This window comes from Oncorhynchus keta, chromosome 27 (assembly GCF_023373465.1).
Source record: "Oncorhynchus keta strain PuntledgeMale-10-30-2019 chromosome 27, Oket_V2, whole genome shotgun sequence".
Lineage (NCBI taxonomy): Eukaryota > Metazoa > Chordata > Actinopteri > Salmoniformes > Salmonidae > Oncorhynchus > Oncorhynchus keta.
This window is the reverse complement of record NC_068447.1, coordinates 39,215,247-39,231,676: the sequence shown is the minus strand read 5'-3', so window position 1 is coordinate 39,231,676 and position 16,430 is coordinate 39,215,247. Positions and strand designations below refer to the sequence as shown.

The window sequence follows — 16,430 nt, the reverse complement described above, 5'->3', positions numbered from 1 at the left end:
TAGCAGTGTTGTCAAGGTAACCATAGCTGTATCGGTAACTTGAGTTACGCTGCCTGCTGAAAAAGCTTGAAAACTTCCCTCGAGTGTTGACAAGCAAAAAAAGAGACTGATCTATCAGCTGAAATGCAAGGTATGCTGCATATGCTTGTTAGTATTCTTATCGTGCACTATCTGTAATTCTAGTGGCAAGTATATTCCCTCTTTGTCACCTACTTGGATCGGACAGCTTAGTTACCTAACGTTAATTTGGTAACGTTAACTGGTCAACAAGGAAATCAAATGGAAGACATTTTCTGTCATTGGCATTTCAAGATTAGTAAACTTTCAAGCTGGCCAGTGCTCTCAAAAAGGGTGGCCAGTCTCCTTAACAGCTACTGGGTATGAAGACTTTTGAGCCAACCCTGATGAGCAGACAGTAACATAACTTTCAGCAGGGATGTAACAAAAGCCTGCACACCCAGAGGCTCTCAGCAAGAATGCCATTCACAGTGTGACTATGATGAGACAGAGAATGTCACAGAATAGCTATTACATTTATATTTCAGTTCTCTCTTATCTCCCATCTTTTAGAGTTGAGTCACATATAAAACATTCAACTGCTGTGGAGAATGCATTTGACCAGGCCAAAGTCCTCGAAAGGGCGTAGTCGACCCAACCTGAGCCACACGCCAAACATGGATGTGGCTGACAGCTTCCACAACACACCACTGATCCCGAAGCCTCCTTCAATGGGCTACGACAGGTCAGATCGTTGCCTCCGCTCCCGCTCTCAATCCCTCTTCAGGCAGAGCAGCCAGCTGAGCGTGAAACAAGACCCAGACTACCTAGATACTGTTCCCAAGGTACCCTCTCTTCCCTTCCCTTGGAACAAATACAAGCCCCTCCCCTCTATTGAGAAGAACACGTCAGAGGAGGGTATCTCTTTGAGGGGCATGGAGGAGAAGACATCCAAGCTCAGTCTGTCCGACAGCCTCATTGTCCAGGCTCGGCAAGGGCACGGGGAGCATCAGCTGTCCTCAGTGAGGACCCGAGCAGAATCCCGGAGCAACCCAGAGATAGGCAACGTGTCAGAGGTGCTTTGCAAGGTCTGCCCCACTCCCAACCTCAGCGTGATGGCCACAACCCCAGAGGCAGAAAACCCACCAGTATTCTCCCCTGGCACTCCTGATCCTTTGAGCTTACTCCTTGCCATCCGGGCTCCGTGTGGTAGGAGGTTTGAGTACCACTTCCTACCCACAGACACCCTACTGACGGTGCTTGCCAGTGCAGAGGCCAGGTATGGGGCCAGATATGAGCATGGTTACATTGAGATCGTGGATGGCTACATTAAGAGTGTTGTGGATAGACCCCTCCGAAGGACATTCACAGACCTGAACATGACTTTGGCCCAATGTGGCATCTTAAATAGATCAGTACTGTGCATCTTTCAGGAGGATATGGACTCTGCCTGAACTCAAGATGGATGACGCAGTATAACAACAAACATTAAAGTTATGACAAGTAGGCCTATATATTAACAATGAAGCCATATGTTTTTAGAGGAAAGAGTGCTTGTTTCCATTGTAAAGAGGAGCTTAGGAAGGTGAGTTTTGCATTTAAGGTAAAAAAAAAAAAAAAATAGCCTTCTCACAGCCACTGTGCCACAAAATAAGCCCAGACAGACATACTTTAGGTAAGTAATCTTTATTACAACCACCATTTAGAAATGATAAAACCAAAAAAAGTGCAGAAAGTATAAGAGAAGAGATTCAGCAGAGGCTATTTTAGCTTTCATAGCCAAGGTAAACACTCTAAACTCTTGTTTAGTTCAAGCAGTCCAAATATAAATCATATTCACTGGAGGTAGAAAATAAAACAATTCAATGGTGTTTTGCTCAATAAAGCTTTTCCTCTTGAAATAGATCTAATATTTATTCCTAACCACTTAGGTATATTCCATACAATATTATTTTACTTGGTAAAAGTGACCAACTTCTGTCAGGTGACAGAATAAGCTTGAATGTGACTGAACAAAACTTGTTTCCACTGAAACAACCTCCCGCAATAGAGATTTGCAGAACCTATTGGGGAAAAAAATAAAATAAGAGGGAGCAACTGCTCCAATACTTGCAGTATTACTACAATGGAATCTTTGGATTATTGTGAGGCACACACCTAAACAATCAAGGATGTATTTAGTGTTGTGATCCTGAAATGCTTTATATCACTTGAGGATTGTTAGTCGAGACTGATCATGAGTTGTCCATTCCTTATTAATGATAAGGCAGGCATTTCTCCAGTTTGGGTACTACTTCCCATTTTCTCAACTTCAAATCACATTACCTTCCACTAGTATCATTCTATAAGAAAAGGGTTTTTAAGACCAATCAGCACAGCAAACTTCCCCCATTCTAACAATTGCAAAGTCTTGTTTGATTCAATATATTGTATATTGCCAACAACCAATGGCTACCTATACATGCCTCAGAGAGACTTCAAGATCTAGAGGGTAAAATATTAGTTTAGTGCAACCACTCAATAAAAAAAAAATATATATATATATATATATCAACTGAACACCAACCATAATGCTAATAGTATCAATGAAGGTAACCTGCTTTTGTCAGATTTTACTTTTCATTGCAGGTTATGAGAATTAGGTTAAGGTTAGGAAAAGGGTTAGGGTTCGCTAAAATACAAAAAATGTCAACTTTTGACATCCCTCCTAGCCATGACCTCTCTTTGGTATGAACTATTGTCCTGAAAATGCTTTGCATTTAAGGCATGGCTAACAGCGGTAATTTAATGTAAACATTCAAATAAATCCTTAAAGTGACAAGTCCAAAAGCCCAAATGAGTTAATAGTCCAAACTGCATAAATAGTTGCATTAAATGATTAGTGATCAAGGTTAGCAGCATCTAGTTGCTGATTTTCTCGATTTCATCGAGATCATCAGTGTCAAGCTTGTTGATCTTCTTATCTATGGAAAAATTAAAAAAAGGAAATTATTAGAACATTGTCTTATAGATCAAAATGTACAACCTTGTGAAGACTTCTAGAAACAGAGTGACGTACTGAAATGTTCCTCGATTTGGTTGAGAATGTTCATGCTGTGTTTGCTGTCAATCATATTGACTGCAAGGCCCCTCTTGCCGAAACGTCCTGTGCGACCAATCCGGTGAAGGTATGTCTCGTTGTCGGCGTTTCCGTCTTTGTCCATGGGCAGGTCAAAATTTATCACCACAGAAACTTGCTCAACATCAATGCCTATCAATAGAAAAAGAGAGAAAAAAAACATGCCCGCCCTTAGGCCTATTCAATGTAAAAAAAAAAAAATATATATATATATATATATATAAAATTAAAAATGAATTAAAGACTCACTCACCCTCCTACTTGGGATAAATGGTACCATTAATCTAGCTTTCAATGACAGTCTTTATACCTCTGGAGCATACGTTGGTGGTCACCAGGACCTTCTCCTTGCCCTCCCTGAAGCGTTCGATGATGGTCGCTCTCTGTTCCACAGTCATCTCCCCACTCAGCAGCGCCACCACATGGCCCTCCTTGGTCAGCTCTGTAGCCAGCCAGCCAGCTGTCCTTCGGGTCTAGAGGCAAAGAAGTCTACTTTATTTCTTTACTTCATTAGTTTATGTACCGTATCAAATCCCTCAGAGAATTCCTTAAATCCTAGGATAAGTTGAGGATACTCACGTGACAGAAGATCATAGCTTGGGCGATGGTGATGGCGCCGTAGATATTACAGAGTGCTGTAAACTTTTCCTCCTTGTCGCTGCAAAGCACGTAATACTGCTTGATGGTGTCCAGAGTCTCCTCTTCACGTTTCAGCTTGATGATGTTGGGGTCTGGCACAACCCTCTCAGCAAACTTCCACACAGAGTCCTCAAAGGTGGCAGAGAACAGCAGCATCTGACATTCCTTTGGCAACATTCTGAATGGGGGAAAGAAATGTCCTTAGATAACTCAACTGTTACGCTGTTATTGAGTCGAATAGCATCTGAAAATCATCAGCGGTCATTAAGAGCCCTTTTACAGGTGTCTGTAAACAAAGTTAAATGGCAGCACTCGTGATTACTGGCCTGCAAGATGAACTTGTCTCACATCACTTAAGTTCTGATAGATGAGAGTACTGTGCATTTACAACTTTCTATATGGAAAACTCACCTTTGGATCCGGATGCTCTGGTCCTGGTGACCCTGTGTGGCGATCATGACATCAGCCTCGTCCAGGACAAAGACGCTGATCTTCTTGGGGTTGATGATCTTCAGTTTGGAGCACCAGTCCAAGACCGTGCCAGGTGTCCCGATGACAATCTGCTCCTGAAGCTTCGCCCCTCGGTCCACTGCTCAACACCCAGAGACAAACAGGACAGTTAATGATATTGTTACAATGATGCTTTTCATCAGCATCTTATATTTACAGGACATCAACTATAATACACGTGTGGCATTTTCTTCATTGACAGTTATGCTTTCGACATGAAATTTGTGAGAGCACTGGCAGTGACAGCATAGGCCTACCATTTCCCCAGTGAAATTAGGCACCCAAACATTACAGATTGTATTCAAAATAAATACAAAGTAGGAATGTTTTGAGACTTACATTTATTGCCACGAATGGCATATGCCAATTTGACCTCAGGATAGAATTTCCCCATCTGCTCAATGACTTTACCAGTCTGCAAAGCTAGCTCGTACGTTGGGGCAATGCAAAGACACTGAGGGGCAAAATAAGACGTTTCAGTAATAAGAGGCTTCCATCTACAAAATCAACACATTGTGATAGATGTTCTCTAAACTAAGAAAATTTCCTGTAACTCTGATCTGTAGGTGCTCTTAATAAAACAACCCATAAACATCCACCGAAAGAGCAAACTTTCTGACCTCTTGAGGTCTAACCTCTCTCATAGCCTGACTAATGCTAATGGACCATAGCATTGCTAAAGTTGGAGATGCCACTCACCTGTGCCCATTTGTTAGTTGGGTCGACATGGCTGAGCATGGCCAGCACGAAGGCAGCTGTTTTACCTGTACCGGACTGTGATTGGGCAATCAGGTTCTGAGGTCTGGAACCAGAGGGATAATACATGCTGAAGAGAGATTAATGGGGAACTAAAAGAAGGTAGATTCCATTAATTTCACATAAAAAATGAAATCAAACAACTATATTACTGTGTACATAGACAATGGTTAACAAATAGCTTGACTACATCTGACTGAAAGTGGAAATTAAATGTGTAACCTCAGAACACGCATCACAACAACACCTTCGTATGTCCAGAATATCTAGGCTATTTCCTCTGTTATTGATAAATGGGTACTCACGGCTCTGCCAGCATCATGGGCAGGGCATTCTCCTGGATCTTAGAGGGTCTGTTGAAGCCCATGTCATACACTCCCTTCAGCAGCTTATCTTTCCTGAGATGCATGTACACAAAAAAAAAAGCTTTGAGGCCACAAAAAGGACAACATATAATAAAAAGCTGAACAAACACCACAAAATGCCACAAAAAAAAAAAAAATGTTGCAGATCCTAACTCGGGTTGAAATGCACTGTATAATCTAGGCTTCGTGTGAGGTGTAAGCAATGGTGAATTTGAAATCAGATATCACTTACAGCCTCAGCTCTTCAAATGTCTTGACCGAGTAAAGAGGAGAGTTGGGATCCCTCTGAAGAACCTCTACTTGATTGGTAGTGTTCACAAGGCTGGTGTGGATCATCTTATTCAACAATGACTGGGCTGCTTTGTCCTCTAAAAGACAAGAGTGACAGGTGAATGACCTGTCCGACGACACTAATTGAATGGAGACATGACAGGGAGATGAGAATAAACGCGAAGAATTCACACCTTTTTCCTCCCCTTCGACGTTGGTGTCATTCTCCACTTGCTTTGTGGTACCTAGCAGAAAAACAAACTCATCACAAAAATGTAATGGACAATACATAGAAGAATATCAAGAGCAAATGTTTGATTGGCATCAGTGGTTTTACCTTTTTTTGCCTTATTAGGTGCAGCATCACCTCCACCTCGAGGTAGAGATCTTATCACCAAGGAGCCGAACTGGTAAGAGAAACAAAAATGTTTCATTAGTACGCAAATATCTCGTCTCAGAATGAAAGCTTGCCCTCATAAAATATTGGCAAGCAAGTGTCAAATTCTACCAACAACAAATCCATGACAAACACAGCTAGTCAATGGCAGTGCTTTCAAAAGGTGTGTCAGTAAGTGGAACACCACCAGCACATGGTATGCTAAAGTAATAATTCGGCCACAAATTGCCCCAGTTGCAGTTGGCTGGGCTCGCAAACTAGCAGCATAAAGTTAGATACTTTTCGTAAAGCTGAGAATATAGCTGTCTAGCTAATTGTACAAAGCTAGCTAAACTTGCTAGCCTATACATTTAAACTTACTGAGTCAGTCGAAGCTTCCTGTTTATCGACAGCAAGGGCCCAAGAGTCAGTAGCCATGATTAACCTTTAATGTATATTATTTTAGATCAAGCTTCCGAAGTTTTAGCTACACAAACGATGCAATCAAGCTGGGCGTCGAAAGAGATGCTGCCTGCCAAGCCAAAGACGCTACCGCTGAAGCGCACCGGCTCCAGCTAGCTCAGCTGCATTCATTCCGATGGAAACTCGGAAGTGGAATTCTGAGTTCCAATCAACTTTGTTTTACCCCAAAATGTGTTTGTGTAGGAGGTGGTTTAAAATTAGCAATACCACAGACTGGAATAATACAATCTTTATCAGATAAGCAAGGTTGGCTATTTTTTACTTGTCAGTTTAAACTATTGTTTGTTAATCGTTAACATATCACAGCTATACATTATATGTCATTTCTATCTAATTTGATATGGTTTATTCTTTTTGATTCGTCCCAGACAAATTGAGTAGGAGGAGAAGAGACTATATATGTCCTGATTGGTCCTAATGAAAGTGACCCAGCCAGGTAAGAGACCTGACAGTCCACATCACTCTCTCTCACACACACACACACACACACACACACACACACACACACACACACACACACACACACACACACACACACACACACACACACACACACACACACACACACACACACACACACACACACACACAGACAAAAGAGGAAAGAGAGAGGGGGGTTATGGCCAGCATTATGCTAATTTAATTGAGGAGCGGATGCAGCTTCAGCCAATACCCTCCACCCACACACAACCCCCTCCCTCATGCCAACCAAAATGTCTTTTAAGATGCCAGTAGAACTCTATATCGATTGTCATGGTTACCTCCTCAGTGGAAAAAAATTATAGGTGGATCAGACTAACAGTGGCCACAATGCAGACAGCTAAACTCCCACTACCCACATTAAGAATAAAAACATTATAGGCTTTCCAATAAACCAGAGACAGAGCACTTGTCAGCGATGGTGAGTGGGAAGGTTGATGCCTGCCCTGGGTGGAGGCAAGAGAGACATGCTTTATGCCCCCCCCCCACTAGTCCTCCATGCCTGGTGCTGCATTTCATCTATCTAGTCTGATCCCCCAGCTATCAAAAAGGATCCATAAATGGGGTCTCGCATCATCGATTGCAGGGAAGGAGAGTGATGGTGCTGATGCTATAAATGCAAAGAGGAGAGGTAGTAGGGGAAAGGGATGCTAATCTGTTGCAAAGGACTGTCTGTCTCTCTCTTTCTCTCTTTCTCTCTCTCTTTCTCTCTCTCTCTTTCTCTCTTTCTCTCTCTCTCTCTCTCTCTCTCTCTCTCTCTCTCTCTCTCTCTCTCTCTCTCTCTCCGTTAGCGAAAGCCTCTAACTCCAGCCACAAGGAGGGAGGACAGCGACTGAGCTGTGAGATACTTTTTATAACCACATGTTGCTGTGCTGACTGAATTGCTGCCACGGTTGCTGCCTGTCAACTGTCTTTCTTTGATTTGTTTAGTCCCTCTGTGAAAAGCCAGAGCCATTTAATTAATAGTTTCTCTGCCCACCTGTGACAGCTGGCATTTCCTCTACGCCACATACTGTAGAGGCAAGAAAAAAAGGAGGGAAGAGAAATAGAAGGGAAAGGACATCTTTCATGAAAAGTGGGCATCCAAAAGACAGACATAATTTCACTCCCAGTTGACACAAATGAAAGGTAAGAAGACGTGTTGATATCAGATGATGTCAGTGATTGCATGACATGATGCTGCTTCCATTCTCTACATTCTAAATATGATTTGTTTATTTGAAAAGTTGCTAAATATCGTGCATGTATATTGTATAACGGCAATGATATTTTTTTTATATGAGTCTGCAATGAAATCGAGCAATAGCAATCAACAGGTGTTTTTTTTTCAGACCTGTTTCTTTGGAAAGCTGTTGTTATTGTTGATGTTATTATGACTGTACTGTATTAAATGATGGCTTCTGGTATATTTCTAGTGTATGAAATTAGGTTATGTTCGGATGAACCTTTCTGGAGATTTCAGGATGATTCATACGACAAGGAGGGGGGTCTCATGGGGTCTATCACTTGGACACAATCAATAGCATGACCCGTCAGACTGAAAAAGGAAACTCCCATTAAAAGAGAAACGCTAATAGATTGCCTTATGACCACTGGACATAAATAATTGGAGCAAGTTTGTGGCATTATTTAAAGGGGATAGTTTTGTGCATAAGATAAATCGACTTAATTGTGAACATTTTATGTGAACATTCCCCCTCAATTTGAGTTCCTGTTCTCATATATATATACACTTTTTTATAGCCATGCTAAGCAATCATGGTGGGGGGAAAAGAAGAAAAAAAACATACATACTGTGTATATATATATATATATATGTATGTGTGTGTGTGTGTGTGTTTTTCTTCTTTTCCCCCCACCATGATTGCTTAGCATGGCTATAAAAAAAAGTGGATTCAGTTTATTAATCATTTTGCATTATAACTGTACATCAATATAAGGCCATCTGATTTCACAATGCATTTCTGTTCCGTGTTGTCATAGCTAAAACATTTTACAGTCCGGTTATGCTGTTCAATTTGTTTTTAGAATAAAGTAAGAATAATGGCATCAATGTACTGTGAGAGATTTTGAGACTTACAGGAACAAGACACTGCATTTCTACAACATCAATATTAATAATATAATTAAATATAATACTATATCAATATTACCAGCTTGTGCCCCTTAGGACACATGGTGGCACGGTTGACACTGATTGCAGAACAGAGCAGATGTGAGCAATGTTGATGCATCTGTCTGACCTTTTCCTTTTCAATAAATGACAATGCTTTGCCGGCCAGCCAAAACCTCCTTTTGATTAAGTAGTACGAGGAGGGGGAACGCATTTTGTCAATGAATTATGGATCCTGTAAAGTGTAGCTGCATTATGACAACAGACAGTGGTCTGGTCTGTTAAATGTTGTCATCTTATCGAGTCCAGGGAGCCAGGGAGAGCAACAATCTTGAGCTCCATCATGTAGATAATTAAGATCTTGAGGTTTCACAGAAAATACTCTTTGTCTGAAGAAGTAGGTAGAGTTGTTCACTATGTGGAGGTATTGTAGTCTGTGTAGTCTTATAGCCACTAATACTGGTATATTAGGCAGGCAACCTTTCAGTTTCTATGGAAATTGCTTTCCTCACAACACCTCGCATAAAGCCAGTGTTAGACGCTCAGGCAATGGCTCTCTGGACACGACAGACCCAGAACTCCACATACAGTACCAGTCAAAAATGTGGAAAAACCTACTAATTCAAGGGTTTTTCTTTATTTTTACTATTTTCTACATTGTAGAATAATAGTGAATACATCAAAACTATGAAATAACACATATGGAACCATGTAATAACCAAAAAAGTGTTAACCAAATCAAAATATATATATTTTATTTTAGATTATTTTTCATTTTTGCCTTGATGATAGCTTTGCACACTCTTGGCATTCTCTCAACCAGCTTCACCTGGAATGCTTTTTCAACAGTCTTGAAGGAGTTCCCACATATGCTAAGCATTTGTTGGCTGCTTTTCCTTCACTCTGCGGTCCAACTCATCCCAAACCATCTCAATTGGGTTGAGGTGGGGTGATTGTGGAGGCCAGGTCATCTGTAGAAGCACTCCCATCACTCTCCTTCTTGGTCAAATAGCACTTACACATCCTGGAAATGTGTGTTGGGTCATTGTCCTGTTGAAAAACAAATGATAGACCTATTAAGCACCAGCCTGAAGGGATGGCATATTGCTGCAGAATGCTGTGGGAAACATGCTGGTTAAGTGTGCCTTGAATTCTAAATAAATCATAGACAGTGTCACCAGCAAATCACCCCCACACCATCACACCTCCTCCTACATGCTTCACGGTGGGAACTACACATGCAGAGGTTATCTGTTCACCTACTCTGCGTCTCACAAAGACACGGCGGTTGGAACCAAAAATCTCAAATGTGGACTCATCAGACCAAAGGACAGATTTCCACCGGTCTAATGTCATTTGCTTGTGTTTCTTGGTCCAAGCAAGCATCTTCTTCTTATTGTTGTCCTTTAGTAGTGGATTCTTTGCAGCAATTCGACCATGAAGGCCTGCTTCACACAGTCTCCTCTGAACAGTTGATGTTGAGATGTGTCTCTGTGAAGCATTTATTTGGGCTGCAGTTTCTGAGGCTGGTAACTCTAATGAACTTATCCTCTGCAGCAGAGGTAACTCTGGATCTTCCTTTCCTGTGGCGGTCCTCATGAGAGCCAGTTTCATCATAGCGCTTGATAGTTTTTGTGAATGCACTTGAAGAAACTTTCAAAGTTCTTGAAATGTTGCGGATTGACTGACCTTCATGTCTTAAAGTAATGATGCTCTGTTGTTTCTCTTAGCTTATTTGAGCTGTTCTTGCCATAATATAGACTTGGTCTTTTACCAAATATCTTCTGTATTCCACCTCTACCTTGTCACATCACAACTGATTGGCTAAAATGCATTAAGAAGGAAAGAAATTCCACAAATGAACTTTTAATTGAAATGTAATTTCTGGTTACTACCTCATGAAGCTGGTTGAGAGAATGCCAAGAGTGTACAAAGCTGTCATCAAGGCAAAGTGTGGCTACTTTGAAAAATCTCAAATATATAATATAATAATAATAATATAATAATAATATATGCCATTTAGCAGACGCTTTTATCCAAAGCGACTTACAGTCATGTGTGCATACATTCTACGTATGGGTGGTCCCGGGGATCGAACCCACTACCCTGGCGTTACAAGCGCCATGCTCTACCAACTGAGCTACAGAAGGACCATAGTAGGACCATATATCAAGGACCATATATCAAATATATATTTATATAACACTTTTTTGGTTACTACATGATTCCATATTCATTATTTCCTAGTTTATGTCTTCACTATTATTCTACAATGTAGAAAACAAATCAAATTAAAATAAAAACAAAGAAAATCCCTTGAATGAGTAGGTGTGTCCAAATTTTTGACTGGTGATAAAGTTTGAGCTGCCATGTCACATGACATTTGCATGAAAATATTGGCCATAAGCATTGTCCCCTTCTCATAGCCACGTCGCATCTCACACACTCATTCATGCAATATTCTACCAGACCAGTGCAACTTTGATGTTGATCCTCTGTTTGTTGGATGACTCATGCTTTTTCTATAGTGGGAACTTCAAATGTGTCCTGAATATAACCTTGGACAAATGTGTTGTATTGTTTTTTGCTGCCTTTGCTTTACATGTAGATCAGAGACCACCACTCATGTCATACTACAGTAAAAAACATGATCTCTCTATCTCTAATGTTTTTGTTTTCATTTTCAATCACTTTTGTAGTCTAAGCATGCATGTACTGAACTGATCGTTTTAATTTCCCTGTGGTTTTACTGTCTGGGCCTGCCTGCAGGGATGTAACGTTTTGGGCTCCTGAGTGGTGCAGCGGTCTAAGGCACTGCATCTCAGTGCTAGAGGCATCACTACAGACACCCTGGTTCGAATCCAGGCTGTATTACACCCTGCTGTGATTGGAAGTCCCATAGGGCGGCGCACAATTGGCCCAGCGTCGTCCGGGTTTGGACGGTGTACGCCGTCATTGTAAATAAGAATTAGTTCTTAACTGACTTGCCTAGTTAAAGAAAGTTTTGATTTATGTCAAAGGCATTAAAAAGGCCCGCTCTGTTTTCTTTGATGTTATTGCTGGATAACAATACAAGGGAGAGGATATCAGAATTTATAACGAAAACTGTTTGTTTGTATAGTTTTTTTCTTTTTTTTCTGAGTTATTAAAAATGTGTCTGAAAAATGTGTTATTTACCCCCAGTCTATGATTGGTAATGAAAAGAAACTCAAACATAAAAGAAGCATCACCATGCCAGGCCTGATCAACAAGGAGAGACAGAATGCTCTGCCTCTCAGTGTCTCCGAGATCACTTCCTGTGTCAGAGGTTACACTCTAGCCCTGACAGCATCCATGACCTACAACAACTTCGAGGACCATCCTATTGAAGGTAAGGACCTCGTTTGTACATTATACAACAAAGTAAGATCATTACTACAAGTGACCATGAACACTCCCTGGGGGCCTTATACAAGTGTGCTTAAAATTATTATTCTGAATTTACTTCCCTTGTCTCCTAGGTAGCCTCTAGAGCTTCCACAATGTTTCTCAATGTAAACATTTACATAGGGGCTGTATTGACATAATTGCGTTAGTTTGACTTAATTACCTGTCTTCATTTGATGCAGGTATCTTCATTTACCCACTGGAAGAATGCTCTACCGTTGTGGGATTCGAGGCTATGATCTCCAGCCAAATAATAACAGTGCAAATCAAAGACAAGTCCAAGATGGATGACTGTTACTTTGATAGCTGCACTACAGCTAATGGAGCCCTTCAGAGTGGCAGTGGTAAGAATGTGTCTCACGCCATGTCACCTCGAAAGGTTAGAGGAATCGTCACACACTGTCATGAAGTGGTCAGTGGTTCTGTAGCCTAGCCACAGATCTATTTGTGCCATCTTGCCAACTCCTATGGTCATTTGTGTGACAATGACAATTGGAGATGGCAAGACAGTCCAAACAGGGACCAGTCTAGAGGTTTTGGTTCCAACTACGTATCTAGAATATAATCCAGTGAATAATGATAATGTTGCTCAGAAAAATACAAAACATTACCATTTATGTGAGTTGTTCTGCTATGGTATTCCAGGACAGATAGTGCTGGACGAGGACTTGGAGAGGACGGTGTTGGTGGTGAATCTGGGGGTCATCCCACCTCTGGAGACGGTCAACGTGCTGGTCAGCACCTCCTCTGAGCTGCCCACCTTGCCGGACGGGGGAATTCGTGTCACGTCACCCTCCGTGTGCACCCCGAGGGTCCAGAGGACCATCAACGAGGAGCAGGGACTCTCCCCTAACTTCCAGAACAGAACGTAAGAATGCTGTGACAATGTCATCATCATAACCACAACTGAATGTCAATGCTGTCTTGTCCAAATAAAAAATGTGTAGTGCCATTTTGATCTTTAAAGAAAACTTGATCTTTATTAATTTTTTTCCACCCCTTTTTCTGCCCAATTTTGTGGTATCCAATTGGTAGTTACAGTCTTGTAACTTTTGAAGTATCCCTTTGACTGTAAATTTAGAAGTTAAGTTATTCACAACCTTCCGGTATTAGACATAAATTATTTTAAATGTTCTAGACATAGAAAGAGCTGACTCGTGGACAAGACATGATATGATTTTGTATTGTGGTATTTTTGCACAGGAGGGACAGGCATAATTGTGCCCTGGGTCCACATGAACAGACACCCATAAATCCCCAGCTGTGCATGGCCCTGCTACTGGAGGAAGAGGCCATCAACTCCATCGACTATGAGTTTAGCTTCCAGCTGGAGATCAGAGCCCCCTATCTCCTTGCAGGTCAGAGACACAACACACAACCATCTACACATTGCAGTTCATTTGCATAATAATAAATGCAATTTATGTTCCTGACCAACAGTGACTTGCATACCGATATAGACATCCTTCCACTATGAGTAAAAAGCTACCTCCACACACAAACAGGATTTATTTGAGTATTTTTGTGATACACTACATGACCAAAAGTATGTGGACACCTGCTTGTCGAACATCTCATTCCCAAATCACGGGCATTAATATGGAGTTGGTCCCCCCATTGCTGCTATAACAGCCTCCACTCTTCTTGGAAAGCATTCCACTTGATGTTGGAACATTGCTGCGGGGACTTCCATTCAGCCATAAGAGCATTAGTGTGGTCAGGCACTGATGTTGGGCGATTAGACCTGGCTTGCAGTCGGCATTCCAATTCATCCCAAAGGGGTTTGATGGGGTTTCGGTCAGGGCTCTCTTCCACACCGATCTTGACAAACCATTTCTGTATGGACCTCGCTTTGTGCACGGGGCCATTGTCATGCTGAAACAGGAAAGAGCCTTCCCCAAACCGTTGCCACAAAATTGGAAGCACAGAATCATCTAGAATGTCATTGTATGCTGTATCATTAAGGTTTCCCTTCACTGAAACTAAGGGGCCTAGCCCGAACTATGAAAAATAGCCCCAGAGCATTATTCCTCCTCCACCAAACTTTACAGTTGGCACTATGCATTCTGGCAGGTAGCGTTCTCCTGACATCCGCCAATCCCAGATTCGTCTGTCGGACAACCAGATGGGGAAGTGTGATTCACCACTACAGAGAATGTGTTTCCACAGCGCCAGAGTCCAATGGTGGCAGCTTTACACCACTCCAGCTGATGCTTGGCATTGCGCATATTGATCTTAGGCTTATGTGCGGCTGCTTGGCCATGGAAACCCATTTCAAGAAGCTCCCGATGAACAGTTCTTGTGCTGACGTTGCTTCCAGAGGCAGTTTGGAACTCGGTAGTGAGTGTTGCAAACAAGGTCAGACGATTTCTAGACGCTTCAGCACCCAGCAGTCCCGTTATGTGAGCTTGTTTGGCCTATCACTTTGTGGCTGAGCCGTTGTTGCTCCTAGAGGTTTCCACTTCACAATAACAGCACTTACAGTTGACTGGGGCAGCTCTAGCAGGGCAGAAATATGATGAACTGACTTGTTGGAAATGTGGCATCCTATGACGGTGCCACGTTGAAAGTAACGGAGCTCTTCAGTAAGGCCATTCTATTGCCAATGTTTGTTTATGGAGATTGCATGGCTGTGTGCTCGATTTTATGCACCTGTCCACAACGGGTGTGGCTGAAATAGCCAAATCCACTAGTTTGAAGAGTGTCCACATACTTTTGTATATAGCGTATGTCTTTGTCAAGTGAAATCACAGTGGATGCCACTGTTTATACTACACTGTATATTCTACACTGTAGATGCTTTAGAGGTGTTTTTGTGCAGGTGTGGAGAGCCCCTCTCATGCGATCCGGGCCGACGCAGACCCCCAGGCCCGCTCAGCCACCAGCGTTGTCATCACCCTGGCTGACAAATACACCTACGACTGCCCTGTGGAGATCCTCATCTACCCCAGCGGTGGGTACTGCACTTTAGGAGACACACCATCCACCACCCACCACTCAGCCTGGCAGACACAACAATTTCTCACTCCTCTTCAAAATACAGTATCACATACCCAGAATAGACCAGTGTTTACCTATCCTCAGTGTTAAATCATTGACTATCTGCAGCAAACCATTCATTTAGATAATGCCCTGTTATTTATATGAGGACAGTTAATCAGATCACATGGGGGGAATCATCAGCCTCTCTCTCTCTCTGCATATCTGTTCACCCTCAGCCCCTCCCCTCCATCGACCCTCCACCTTGTGCAAATGTATGAGCTATCCTTTGGCTTACCCAGCCACCCACTCTCTCTCTCTCTGCATATCTGTTCACCCTCAGCCCCTCCACTCCATCCACCCTCCACCTTGTGCAAATGTATGAGCTGTCCTCGGGCTTACCCAGCCACCCACTCTCTCTCTCGCTCACTCTCACTCTCTGTCTCCCTCTCTTGCTCTCTCTATCTCTCCCCCCTCTTGCTCTCTTTCCCTGTCTATCTATCCTCTTCTGGTTGTCTTGACCTCTGCATGGACCAGTTGTCTCCCAGAGGCAATAATAAATCCCCAGATTTCTTATTCAACAGGCGCTAAGAGATGGCTTTGTCTACAAACAGACCTGGGGCCAGTTGCTCGCTGTGCAATTCAATTCAGCCCGATGTGGTGCTGGGGTTTCAATCTCATCAAGGAAATTGCTGAGCTCAACCAAATGGATGGCGCAGCGGTCTAACTGACTTGCCTAGTTAAATAAAGGTGAAACAAAAATAGAGCGATGAATGGAGTGCTTGCCGGTTTTTCGTCAGTATTGGTATAGCTAAATTAACTTGAATGATTATGAAAAATGATTGTCGGTTTTCAAAGAAAACGCCATTGATTTGGTAAACGGTCAATAAAAACAGCTCGCCGTAAAGTTCACTGCAG

The 16,430-nt window shown here is 42.2% G+C and overlaps 3 protein-coding genes across 4 annotated transcripts in view; 2 read left to right on the top strand and 1 right to left on the bottom strand.

The window, feature by feature from the left end:
- The first annotated feature begins 33 nt into the window (after positions 1–33).
- On the top strand, positions 34–1,676 carry ubxn10 (UBX domain protein 10). Of its 2 annotated transcripts, none has more exons than XM_035738983.2 (2): positions 34–130; positions 571–1,676. In XM_035738983.2, the coding sequence occupies exon 2, from the start codon at positions 609–611 to the stop codon at positions 1,449–1,451; it is 843 nt and encodes a 280-aa protein (XP_035594876.1). In that variant the 5' UTR covers positions 34–130; positions 571–608; the 3' UTR covers positions 1,452–1,676. The 2 variants fall into 2 exon arrangements, with proteins under 2 accessions (XP_035594876.1, XP_035594877.1); XM_035738984.2 differs by having other exon boundaries at positions 40–130; positions 546–1,676.
- Positions 1,665–6,639, bottom strand: LOC118359995 (ATP-dependent RNA helicase DDX19A-like). Its single transcript, XM_035738982.2, has 12 exons — positions 6,413–6,639; positions 5,993–6,062; positions 5,850–5,900; positions 5,618–5,753; positions 5,326–5,418; positions 4,964–5,066; positions 4,604–4,718; positions 4,166–4,343; positions 3,695–3,932; positions 3,426–3,588; positions 3,056–3,247; positions 1,665–2,960 (listed from the first exon to the last, which is right to left on the bottom strand). Exons 1-12 carry the CDS (start codon positions 6,467–6,469, stop codon positions 2,899–2,901), a joined length of 1,458 nt encoding a protein of 485 aa, XP_035594875.1. The 5' UTR covers positions 6,470–6,639; the 3' UTR covers positions 1,665–2,898.
- LOC118359994 (von Willebrand factor A domain-containing protein 5B1-like) overlaps positions 6,631–16,430 on the top strand; it is a 42,478-nt gene continuing 32,678 nt past the window's right edge. The window contains exons 1-9 of the mRNA XM_035738980.2: positions 6,631–6,760; positions 6,883–6,950; positions 7,786–7,833; positions 7,983–8,122; positions 12,291–12,477; positions 12,716–12,877; positions 13,179–13,401; positions 13,737–13,891; positions 15,355–15,486. Of these exons, the coding sequence (XP_035594873.2) occupies positions 12,294–12,477; positions 12,716–12,877; positions 13,179–13,401; positions 13,737–13,891; positions 15,355–15,486 (856 nt within the window). The 5' untranslated portion in view covers positions 6,631–6,760; positions 6,883–6,950; positions 7,786–7,833; positions 7,983–8,122; positions 12,291–12,293. The remainder of the gene's footprint in view (positions 6,761–6,882; positions 6,951–7,785; positions 7,834–7,982; positions 8,123–12,290; positions 12,478–12,715; positions 12,878–13,178; positions 13,402–13,736; positions 13,892–15,354; positions 15,487–16,430) is intronic.

What these genes read in the sequence shown, in the direction of transcription:
- ubxn10 (XM_035738983.2), top strand. Translation starts at nt 609, where the DNA reads ATGCATTTGACCAGGCCAAAGTCCTCGAAAGGGCGTAGTCGACCCAAC.
- LOC118359995 (XM_035738982.2), bottom strand. Translation starts at nt 6,469, where the DNA reads ATGGCTACTGACTCTTGGGCCCTTGCTGTCGATAAACAGGAAGCTTCG. An exon ending in ACCTAATAAGGCAAAAAAAG is followed by an intron (nt 5,901 to 5,992) that starts GTAAAACCACTG and finishes TTTTTCTGCTAG; the next exon opens with GTACCACAAAGCAAGTGGAG. An exon ending in AAGCTATGATCTTCTGTCAC is followed by an intron (nt 3,589 to 3,694) that starts GTGAGTATCCTC and finishes CTTTGCCTCTAG; the next exon opens with ACCCGAAGGACAGCTGGCTG.